The sequence below is a fragment of the Pseudopodoces humilis genome, chromosome 2 (assembly GCF_049639895.1).
Source record: "Pseudopodoces humilis isolate 2021_Gansu_Grassland_sample_001 chromosome 2, ASM4963989v1, whole genome shotgun sequence".
Taxonomy (NCBI): domain Eukaryota; kingdom Metazoa; phylum Chordata; class Aves; order Passeriformes; family Paridae; genus Pseudopodoces; species Pseudopodoces humilis.
In genome coordinates, this window is record NC_142201.1 from 26,263,332 (window position 1) to 26,276,035 (window position 12,704).

The window sequence follows — 12,704 nt, forward strand, 5'->3', positions numbered from 1 at the left end:
CATTAGCAGGGATTAGATTGAGAGTGCCATTAATCATACTCACTACACCAGCTGAGCACTTCTGCCAGGAGGGAATTTCATCTCCCAGCCTTCCGCCCTATTATCTGATGTAATACTGAACATGATGGGCCAGTCATCATCAGATTAGCACCTCCCAAGTTTATATGATTCTCCCTCACAGTAGTTCCTTGAGTTTAAGACATCTTTTTTTACTAATGTTTATAGCAAATCATCTAGACTATCTTTAGCCAGTCTGTAACTTGATACCACTTTACCATGTAGCAGGAGGAAGGCCCAAAATGTTTTTATTACAGACACCTTCAAAACTATTTTTACTATTGGTTATCATCGTCCCCTCCCAGGACTACCAAAAACATGCACTGAAAGTGCAGTTCACTTCCAGGCAATATATCCACTAGTTATCTGGAACCTGATTTTTCCATTTGAAACCCGAGTGATGAACAACGTTGCTATGAGAAATCTAATTTTTTTGGATGGTTAAGCCTGTAGGATCTAGGTTTTGAACTACTGTGTGTAGGGAGCAATGGCTTTCCCAAATTTAGAGAGAAAGCATACTAATGGAATTTCTCTGCATGTACCTGGATGCAGAACATTGATTTGATAATCATATTAGGTACATCACCTCTTTCATGTAGGACTTGGTGTTTCCAGACACAAAGGAAACATAAAACATGAGAAACAGTAAAAGAAATGGCCTGAGAAAAATCCACTCTGGGCAGAGCTCTCACATTTTATTCTGCAGTTTCCTCTGCTTACTGTTACAATGTATGCTTTTGCTCTGGGATCTCTGGATCTGGACTGTGCTGCATCAAACATGCTATTAATTAGCAATGCTCACTGAAGGCTATTTTTGTTCTACACCACTCATATTTTGTTTTGGTTGTATTCCTACATTAGTGGCCTTGTAGAAAATTGATTTGTTACTCATGTATATTGCAAGCCAACAGAAACGTGATTTAAATACTGTGCCAGCTTGCTTCTCTTGGAAAGCTTTTCCAAAAGTCAGTGCATTGACCTGTCCTGCAAGGGCTCTGGTCTACAGGATGCTGGTGAGGACAGCCATTATGGACACAATTACTGATAATCATGAAAACTTTATTTATCCTGGCAAAGGTTTATTTAATTATAACAACAATCTCATGAAGCTTCTGGAAAGGCTGGAAGACTCTCTGCTTAGGAGGTTTTGGAACAGCTCTGTGGTCCCTGGATCACTCTGCCTGCCAACGCTTTGGCACTTTAGAGATGTCAGAGTGACCTAGAGGAGCAGTCTTAAACCAGGAAGCTGCTGGAGATGTGGAAAGGTGTGGAGCATGCCAGGCCTGTGGGGCAGAGCAATCTGTCACTTTGGTTTCAGGGGAGTCACCTGTCTGTTGACATGGGCACAGGAGGCACCAGGAGCTCCTGAACACTTCCTGAGCCCAAAAGGGGGCATTTTTGCCATTGCACTGTGGGAGCAGGAGACCTTTTAGAAGGGTGTGACTTGAGAGGAAAGCAGCACTTTCTGAAGTAGACAAAAAGAGGATAAAATCAATTAGTCCCCAGTGTGATATGGATACCATGTAAAGCCCTCCACTGTTTGTTGAACAGAGGAGTCTCCACTGTTCAAGACTGAGATTCTCAGGTATTTGATTATGTTTTCTTCCCTTTGCTCTGGACTGTGTAGGAGCTGAGATTAGATGGTCATAAACGTGCCTTCTGGCTTCAAAAGGTATGAATTCATGACTTACTCTGCAGGGTATTTCTCATTTGTGTTTGCTCTATTTTGTATCTAAGACCTCAGTTTTCAGCAGTCACAGTCATTACTGATCTGCTTTTGTAAATACAATGGCTCACATCTCTATAAAATATCAGAAACAAAATGTTTTAAATTTTGCTATAAAGTTCCACCACAGGATTTACTTTTACTTTATTCAACATCAGAAGCTGTTTAACATCAGGGAAAGGGGAATAAATTGTACTCTAGAAAATTGTGCTGTACATCAGAAAGGGAACCTAGAAAGAACAGAGACCCCCTGGTGCAAGAAGCTCTTATTTTCACTTCAAAAAGGTGGCAGCATTTTTTAGATCTTTTGCTTTACCACTAACGTGGGGTCCTGTTCTGCCTAATAAATACCTTTCATCCCTGAAGCCCAATGAAACACTTCTTAATTTTAAGGCATGTACTACTTGCTCTGCAATAAGGGCAGTATTTTTTTTATCAGCAAGCCAACCGGACTCAGAACTGTTAATCTCCTCAGTATAGAGTGCTTGCTTTCACTCAGATAAATTGTATAAATATTTGTAAACACTACAATCTATTTCAGCTGTAGCAACAGAACAATCTGATAAACACAAAGTGGTTCCCAGAGATCAATAGAAACCCATAAATATTACAAGCAAAGAAAACGTACTCAAAGAAAACATCACCAATGGACAAACTCCACATTGACTGAGCTAAAGCAAGAAGAAAAGCTGTGGGGATGAGCACATTCTAGAGGCTTGTCCTCGAGGGGTACCACATCAATCCTGCCAGTGCAGGAGGCATGGGGAGAGCACTTACCCATCTGCATGGCGCTGCGGGGCTGGCTGGCTGGCTGCTGAGCCGAGTACCTCAGGCAGTTATTTAGCTGCGGAGAGGCCGCCTGCAGCTGGGGATGTGTCTGGGGAGCAGTGATGGGAACAACTGGTCTGACAGCCGTGGTGGCATTGCTGTGACCAGCCACAATGGGGTGGATGGCTCCTGGGGCTACTTTTGTTGTTGGAACTCCTCCAGCTCCGCTGTTCCTGGGCTGCCCAGCTCCCACTGGCACCCTGCACAGAGACAAGTGCACAGTGTAAGAATGCTGCAGAGACCCCAATACCCAACCACAGTGCTGATAAATACCCCCAGTTACTTAGGGGATTTAGCATGATACCCCATCAATTGTTAAAGTAAACTGAGGTATTGATATATACTTATCTTTATAGGACCCATTTATAAGCATGCTGAGGGATATTTTTACCCCTTTATTCTACAGGAAGAAGTGCAGGGTAAAAATAGAAAAGATAATTTTTCTCATAATGTCTTTTATTACCCTTCATTTCTCTCTGAATAGTTTCTAGTAAAATCAGAAATCTTAATTCAGAGGAAATGGATATCTCCCAGATGTCATTTTGTGTGCCAGAGGCTATTTCACATGGAGTGATAATTAGACTCAGAGATCTTTCCTTTGGACCAAACCTGCATACAGCCCTACAGGGAGAAGCAAAGATGGATGACACCAAATCTGTGTGTGGCTATGGAAGGGGACTGAGAAGCTGCAGACTTGACTGGGCTTGGCTTGGCTGAACATTCACCCAATTGGTGTGACCAGCCCTAGCTTATACTTGCTAAGGGAATGCAACAGGGACAAGAATGCAGCTGACCTGAATGAAAAAGAAGTCCAAGCAGTCATTGACATGTCTCTCATTCCTCACTTTCAACTGCATGCATAATTTGTATTTCACCTGAGTGGCCAAGTAGACCTCAGAGGGAAGGGACAAGGCTTTTCCTTGCTATGAATTGAGTTCAGACCACAGCATGTCTTGATCCTCCTACCACTGAGGTAAAAACTCTGACTAGGACAGAAGGCCACAATGAAGACAGAAGGACACCAATGGACCAACTCAGCAGCTGCTGACCAGCTCTTTCCCTGTGTTTCTTATGCAAGTTCCTGAATAATTTCCTTCCCTAGCTGTAGATGCCATGAAACAGATGGATCATTTTGTTCTGGGCTGCTTCTTGTGCCAAGGTCCTCTAACGGGAAAGGACAGCACAAGGGATACAAGGCAGAACAAAGTAAGGTGGAGGAAACGGAAATGAGTCAGTGCAAGGGTTTTGCGAGAGAGGAGAGAATAATAGATAAAGTTTAAGTCAACTATGGGGTATGGAATTGGGAGAAACTCTGGGTCCCCAAGATTTCATGGGAAGACAGAGAGGAGAAGAGCAGAAAGGAGTATGTTGAGCAGTCTGGTGTGGTTCAGAGGACATGGGTGACAAAAGAAATAACCATAAGAAAGTTGAAAGCCAAAAGAGTGGAATTCTGGTGGAAAAAGACCAAGGCACAGGCTGGAGGATATGGTCCAAAAGGGCAAAAGATAGCTATGCCTTCTGCCCAATCCTCACTCCCCCTAAAGTCACAAGAGGAAAGACAACACTGTGGTGTCATTGACTTGACTCATCTCATGGTGCAAGGTTTGCCTGGATTACATTTTGCTAACTAAATCTGATTTTTTATTTTCTTCAATTTTTTTTTTTGATAAGTCTCCAGTAAAAAAGCTGGGAAAAGCTGGGAATCCCACCAGATGGAAATCTTGACTGTCTGTCATCTGCTGTGAAGAGCTGGCAGGGTGGAAGGAAGGTTCAGCTGGAGCTGGCTTGGCCATCTGCACTAGACTGAGTTTGCCAGGAAAGCACATCTAACAGTCCACTGAGAGCTGTGTTCAGGCAAACATGCACACCAACAAGTACAGAAACTATCTGTGACTCCAACAGAGATGGATAGATGTTGGATGTGGCAAATTTTCTCTGCTGCCCTGTGCCTGTCTGTCCATCTAAAGAGTTTTGTTCTTTTTCTGTAATGCTCCACTCACACATGTTTTGGCAGCATATAAATCTAGTTTAATGTTATTAAATTCACAACTTCTTTTCCTTGGGTTTTGTAGGGAGTGGCAGAAAAACATGCATGAATCTAATCCTCTGCTTTTCTGTCAAAGGGGAACAAAGTATGTTGAAAGTAGTGCAAATAGGAGATTTTGTTGCTATCAGATTTTTATTGCTGTTCTCACTGAGGGTGATTTATACAAGAACTTAATTAGCCCACAGGATCATAAATATAATCATAATGCTGCTTTCAGGTTTTGTGGAAAGCACTTTTGCCCTTTAGCACTTTTCTGTCTTGTTCTAGCTGTGACATGCTGCATTTAATAAAGTCTTTCTGATTCAGATAACCGACCCTTCAGCACAAACTTCCTTACTAATTAAGAGCTGAAGAGGTAAGGAGTGAAGGCAACCAAGGGGCTCTGTAAAATAAGGTAAATACATTTAGGTTGATGAACAGTGAAGAACCAGTGAATTAATATTTGGGGTTTCCTTATTGAAATGCAATTATTAGGACTGTCATCAGCTCAGTTATTGCCTTCTGATCTGTTCGTAACTTTCAGTGTTACTCAGAGCACACGCTACAGACTTGACTTAAACTTTAGATGGAAAACGAAGCTGGATCAACTTTTCAAGATCAACAGTGTCTGAGTTGTGAGGTGCCTTCTCTGGAGAGGGGTAAAAGATTGACAAAGAGAGAGTGTGCATGTGGGAGGAGGGACTGAGAGCACGTGAAAAGCAATGAGTTCCGTTTGCAAATCCACAGTTGCTCTAAAGGAGACAGGGGCATACATATGCCAGCATTCACATGCAAGGAACATGTAGGACAAACAGTCTGGGACACAGAGATGGACTTTTTTCTCAGCCTTTCAGCCTTGATTTGGTATTGTCCAATACTGAACTCTGACAAATGGCATTCCTCCCCCCAAAATGCCATTCTTTCCTTTTCTCATCTGCTGCAACTGAGGCGGGGGGAGGTAAAATCAGACAATTTACTTAACTCTTCTGCCACTTTGGAATTTTAACTGTTAAACTTTAGTCTGATCCAAACCATCCCAGATCTTTGCTTTAAGAAGAACAAAATCGACATGAGCTACTAAAAAGCATTTACTATTTTGTTACATATCCAATAGTTTTATAACAACAAAATCATTAGCTAAAGATTTTTACAGTATCAACTGCCTATCAGCAGTTGTAAATGCCATCATCTAATACACCTAGTGCAATCTCGTGAGGACATGGATAATTCAAATGCTACAACCAGCAAGTCTCATTACTGAGGTCCACAGTGCCAGCAGAGAATTTCTGGAAGGGGAATGTGATTTAAAAGCAGCGCTACATTGTTTTCAGTGCCATCCAGAATCCCTCTCAGCCCCAGTAGAGGCCAGTGGTCCTCACCTTGAAACAGGTGTCACGTAGTTGCCTGGGAAGACACCGGACATGCCACTCCTCAGAGATGTGCCCTTGAACCAGCCGTCTTGGCACTTCTCAATGACCCGGTACATCTCCCCTTTGCGCAGTTCCAGCTCGTCGTTCTTCTGAGGCTTGTAGGCATACAGGGCTAGGTAGCTGTGGGGAGAGGTCACACAGGGAGAAGGAACACAGATGACATCAACCACCACCTGTCCTGCTTCAACTCCAGCCCCACAGAGCAGAAAGTGACCAGATGCACTGTTTAGAAGTTGTAGTTAAAAAGGGATATCGTTACAGGCTGCTTCACAAACAAGGAAGGACAGAGACTGGATTCAAACAAGGAAGGGCAGAGACTGGATTCTAAGAAAATAAGGGAATAACTAATCAGAGTAAAAGGTAATTTAGAAGTTGATGAGACATACTTCTCACTCAGGGCACAACCAAAACAAAACAGCGCCACAAGGCAGCACGGAAGTTAAGGACTTAGCAACAATTTCAGAAAAACACAATTACAGTGACAGCCTGAGTAAAAAGGACTCAAGTAAGAGGCCTTTGCAAATCCTGACATCTGGAAGAAGTATGCATTCATGTGCTTCAGAGTGGGATCCACCTCTGTTGTGGAGTTTAAGAAGAAAATTTTCATACAGGTAGGCTATTTCAAAAGCTTTTCTTGCAGCTTTCTCGGTGCTGTTTATACTGGCCAAGTTTAGAAGCAACACACCAAACTGTTCTAATCTGGTACGGTAATTCTTGTATTATGTTGGTAAAACAAGACATGAGGGAGTGTCACATTCTGCAAGGGTTTTTTTACTTAAGTGAAGTGGTAGAATTTGACTTTGGGTGTTTTGTATGCAAGTATTCTGTTAATCTTTAATATAGGATCCAGTATGTAGAACTTTTTATTTATTTAATTACAGCTTTTATTTACCCCCTTTGTTTGGAATCTTTCTATTTATCTCTTTTGTTCTTCTGTTACTACTTCAGGATGTGTCTAGTGCTGTGAAATGACTACAGCTCAAAATCCCTACAGATACTCTCTCTCTGTTTAGAGAGATTCTTGTTAAAAATTAAGAATGATTGCTTGCACTTTGGGAAATAATGGAAAGTCAGGATAGAATAGCAAGAGTGCACACACAGAATGACACTTTCTTTGTAAATACCAGATTTTTTTGTACTGTCGCTTTTCTACAGATGCAAAAAGGGATTTCTGGTAATTCTTGATCAAGGTTGTGCCTTCTTGAGATTTTTTTTATTTATTTGTGATTTACAGGCAGTAAAGATAGATTAAGAGAAATGGGAAAACAGAGAAAGTGCATTTACACTACAAAGTGCAGCAGAATGCTCTTAGGCTCGGGTGGGTGAGAAGAGGCTTGCTGCTCACCTTGTAGGAGTGAACCAGAGAAAAAATAAAAAGTATAACAGTTGTGATTGTAGATTTTCAGCTAATAAAAATGATAGATGACTTTTTACTTCTGCTCTCCAGGAACTATAATTGAGGAATAAATCCTGTTATTTTTCTTGATTCTACTTCTTTATTGTACCATAGATTTACTTATTTTTGTTCTGAAGGTAGTAAATAAACAGTGGTAATGAGCAGAATATGAAATATTTGGTAAAACCTCCTTGGGGAATCTTAGGCTGATGTGCCTGGCTCTGTTTACCACGTGCATGGAGTACAAAGACCTAATCAGAAACTGTATTTCATTAGTCAACAGATGGGAGAAACCACCCTGCGCATCCTTTTTTTAGCCTATATAATCAGGTGGTATTGAGAAGATCTGTTGCTGTTCACCTGATGGAAAACATGAGGCTACATATGATCTGAAGAACATTAAAATGCATCACCCTGACAAGAAATAAGGTTGCATACTTCAATGCTAATCCTTCAGCACTGTGCTCTGCAAGGACATAACAGGAAGTGCCAGACTGCACTCACTCAAGTGAGCAGAAAGTGTGGCTTTGACTGTCCCTTTTGAAATTGCTGCTTACATAGGGCTCAGATTCAGAAGCTATGGGTAAAGCAGGGGGTCAGGGATACAGCATTTTAGATAGCCTTTTCCCCCAAGGGACTACATGTAATAATGTAATTTACAGGTGAAGATTCTGGAAGAAGGTGCAAGGAAAATAACCTTAAAGTGGATCATAGGCTGTTGTGCCTTGCAGCTATCTCCAGATCTCCTATTAGTTTTTGTTCTCTCCTACTAGCTTCACCCAGCAGATTCCCTCAAATCAGCTACCAATAAGTCTGAATATCCAATATCACAATGAGCCTAAACATCCTCTGGATAGAGTATTGAAATCCTTGCAGAGACTTAAAAGAAGGTATACAGCAGCCCAGCACAGACACCACACCAAAACAGACCAATCTCTGTATGTCTAAATGATGAAAGCTTGTATGTGGCAACCATATAGGGTGACCCTGGGACAACACAAGTGATCAGCACTTTCTCTGTGGACCAGCAATCCCACCTCCTGTGGGGGGGGGGGGGGGGGGGTAGTGAGGATGCCCATCCCTGGTGGGGGGGGGGGGTGTCTCCAGTTGCAGAGGCACAGGGTACTCCGAACCCAGTGACAGGCCCAGCCTGGGTCTGCAGCCCACCCTCTGGGTCCACATAAACTCCATTCCTGGCAGGGAGGCAGCTGTGGGAGAGCTGGGGGGATGCCTGCTCTCATCCATGGCTGAAAACAATTTGATTGCAGGCAGATTCCATCCCCAGAATTTGTTTCCAGGTTTTTCCTCTGGTAGGAAATCGGGTCTAGTGGTTCAGTTTGCTGAGGATGATTTTGCCTTAAGCCAAAGTCTTTGGATTTGGACACATTTCACTGTTCTTTAGATTTTAGGTGTGAAATTTCATCAGCTAACTCTGTACAGCCTAGAAGAAAGTGTTAAAACAACAATCTGAAATCTTGCAAAATGTAGTATCAGATTATTCTGGGCTATGTGAAACAGTGAGGGTAAGGGTCAGGAGTGGGACCTAGAAGAACCCAAAATGTTTATTAGAAGTTCCCTAAAAAAAGGTGTAAGTGAGAAGTGTTCTTGGCCTTGGGTAGTTGCCTGTGACTCCACTTATAACACAGAAGCCCCAGGGCTTTGTCTAGAGTTGCACCTCCCTACTGCTTGAGCTTTCAAATAATGCATCCTCTTTGACTGGAACTTGGCTCACAAGTGCAGAATGACAGAATGGATTACAAGGCTGCTTCACAAGGGAGATGACAGGAGAAGCATGGGAGGGAGAAGGGGAGGCTTGCTGAGGCATGGAGTCAGGGACATTGCCAGAGAACTGGAAAATGTCCTGATTCAGCAACTAGGTACTTCAAATATTGCCAGTTACCACTTCCTAGTCAGGGCAAAGCTTGAAATAAACATGTGCCCTACTGTGTGCCACACAGGCCACGCAAGGTGATGATGAGACCTCACTGGGGCATTCCATGTGTGGCATCCCTCAGGTATAAAGATCTCAAATAAATAGCTAAGAAGATAGCTGTTGTTTGGTTCTGATCCAACACCCCTATTGTTCTTAAATAAGATCTCCTCTATTATTTTTAGGATTTTGTGAATTCAGACCTTGTTTTAGCCATATCATAAAATCCAAAATTATGGATGTGCATATGTGTGTGTGTGTGTATGCGTGTAGTTGTCCTGCTTTTATGAGGTATATGTGTTGAGAGGAAAGGATTCAGTAGTTAATTAGACAAGTATCAGATAAACCAACCAGGCTAGAAGGGACTGGCTGTTATGAAGTCTACTCTTTTTGTTCTGTGAACTTTCTGTTATCCTTTGCACTATTCAACAAGATCATATGCCAAAAATATGAAATTCCTTCACTGCTTTTATTCATTCATTGTTGATGGCACCAAAAAAGTGCCACTGGGCCATTTTTTCTGGTTAATCATGAATATATCAGGTGTTTGATTGTGTGGGACTACACCTTTTTAAGAGTCTTTCATTTTTAAATGAAAGAAGATTTTCTGTTGCTCAGAGGTACTCAGTTTGCTTCACAGTGATCCATACAGCTATAATAATTAAAGTCTAAAAGGGCTCACACAGAAAGGGGGAAGTCTTGCCCTTCACTATTAATTTTTCAATTTCAGCAGGGGCTGCCTCAATTTTGAAATTGCAATCTCTCTCTTCCCAGAATGCAACTGAGGTGAGATTTGGGCATTCAGGTTTCAAGCACACACATGCACACACACATACGCTTACATATTGAGGGGGAGCTGGACTTTCGGTGGTGTTCCCTGATCTCCAATTATTGCACTTGTCCTGGGACCAGCCACTGTAGCTGTTCCAATCAAAGAGGAATCCTGAAAATACACAAAGAAGAACATATAAGGATTTAAGATGAAGCCCATCATTTCCTAAATTGCCATGGGGTGAAGGCATAGAAGAATAAATCACATATTTTATTAATTCCTAGATTTTTCTAACTTCATGATAGTGCATTAAAAACGCATATTCTAGCCTTACAATTTCAAAAAATACATTTCTGACACAAAGGATTAGCAGGATTTCCAAGTACGTGTCAGAGAAATTTTAGTTGTATGGTGTATGCACATCTTAAAAGTTTTACAATGTAAAACTACTTAACTGCTTTGTAAAGTCAGCTCAGCATGTGCATCTCTGCAGTGGTAATGGTGTCTGATAAAAGTAACCTTTTCCCCTCAAAAACTTGTTTTTAAATTGGTACTCTTTTGGTTAATGGTTATGGATCTCTGGAAAAGAAGATACTATTCAATTGCCAAAATACAGTCTCATTTCTATACAGTCTTTTTATCATCAGGAATATTCCTATCCTTCAAAAAAAAGGTGACTGCCCAACCCAAAGCTTCCTCTGAATGGAGAAAGTAGTTTGCTCCACTTTTACCCCAGAAAATAAATCTCCACTCTCATATAGACAGCTGGACAGATCTTCTCCAGCTATTAATGTGAAAGGCAATTCTAAATGTAATAATTCATTTCTCAAAGCCTAATGCTTATCCGAATTATGCAGGGCAATCTCTTTTTGAGTTGTCTCACCAAAGTCCTCATTCATCTATGTCAAAAATGAATCCTGACTGGAAACGTCTCCTGAACTAATTCCAAGGCCTGTAGCAACAGATCTTCATTGCAGACAGGGCAGAGCTGGGCTGATGGGACTTGTAGTGGTTTACTTGATTAAAAAGTTTATTTAGTAAGCCTAACCATATGTTGTACGCACGTCCATATGCAGAATGGCTCTACAAAATGGGAACCAATACCCACAAACTGCAAGGTCAGGCAGAGTGTGTTATACAGAGAAAAGATTCTGAGAAGTTCCCAGGCCTCCACTACAGCTCTTCTGTTTCAAACTCTATCTAACAAACAGTAAATATTGGTTTTTGGAAGACAAACACAGGGACAATTTTTGCACTTAAAAATGACGCTGAATTAAACCAAGACATAGTTAAACCAAGACACACATTTCTACTTAATTACTGGATTTCAAGGTTACCTCATTCCAAAGAAACCACATAATTATTAGTGTTCTGTCTTGACAGTGCATTGCTGATCTATATTGCTTTGCTGTGTATGAACACAGTATCATCAGGAAATCGTGCAGCAAAACATGGAAACACTGCACTGTGATTCCATAGCTTTTGGCAAAAAGCAGCAAGATGTCTCATCTCTCACCAACATCTACACTTAATCATGAAATTGTATTGACAAGTACATCTCCTTTTTCTCATTATTTCATCTAACTATCTGGCTGCTTGCTCAAACAAAAAAGGATCCAGGCAGCTCTTGGTCCTATGTGTAAAAACCATTCTTTCCAGCGCTGTGACTGAGACTTTATTAGCACTGCCTGTCACGTCAGTGAGCTAGTATCAACTTACAGAAAAAACACACCACCCCACTAAGAAATTTAGGGATAGCTGGAGAATGATCCCTCATTTGTTATGCTGAGCTGGTTAATTGGGTTAGGGATTGCAGAACATGTTGGGCTGAGACACCTGGCAGCTGCCTCTTCCAAGAGGTAAGTGAGAAAGTAAGAAGTTCACACTTCATATTGTTCTACCACTGTATATGCCTGCTCTGGACTAGAGAAACTGTCTCTTAAGAAAACAGAAAATGCATCAGTCCCCACCCTTCCTTGCTAGAGAAAAAAAAAATTAGATTTTACCCCATGAAAAAAACAGATCTGAATGAACAGCCTCAGGGTGCAACTGTAAAGGCAGAGAAGATCACAGAAGGAAAGGATATAATAGGACAGAATGGAATACAGCAGAATAGAATATTTATATTGGAAGTGACCTGCAACAACTGTCTAACTGCCTGACCACTTCAGGATTGACCAGTTAAGGACATTGTCCAAATGCCTCTTAAACACTGACAGGTTTGGGGCATCAGCCTTTTTTCTAGGAAGCCTGTTCCAGAGTTTGACCACCCTCTCAGTAAAGAAATGCTTCCTACTGTCCAGTCTGACTGTCCTGTGGGGCATTCCCACAGGACCACTCCCATGCATCCTGTCAGTGAACACCACAGAGAAGAGCTGAGCACTTCCCTCTCCATTTCCCCTCCTCAGGAAGCTGTAGAAAATGATGAGGTCACCCCTCAGTCTCCTTCTCTCCAGACTAGACGAGCACAGTGTCCTCAGTTGCTCCTCTTAGGCTGTTCCTTGCAGTTCTTTCACAAGATTTGTTGTCCTCCCTTGGA

The 12,704-nt window shown here is 41.8% G+C and overlaps 1 protein-coding gene across 1 annotated transcript in view; it reads right to left on the minus strand.

Moving 5' to 3' along the window:
- SH3RF3 (SH3 domain containing ring finger 3) overlaps window positions 1–12,704 on the minus strand; it is a 92,449-nt gene that overhangs the window by 37,105 nt on the left and 42,640 nt on the right. Inside the window, exons 5-7 of the mRNA XM_088051279.1 lie at window positions 10,236–10,336; window positions 6,017–6,187; window positions 2,561–2,811 (exon numbers count right to left, since the gene is read on the minus strand). Coding sequence (XP_087907405.1) covers window positions 2,561–2,811; window positions 6,017–6,187; window positions 10,236–10,336 — 523 coding nt within the window. The remainder of the gene's footprint in view (window positions 1–2,560; window positions 2,812–6,016; window positions 6,188–10,235; window positions 10,337–12,704) is intronic.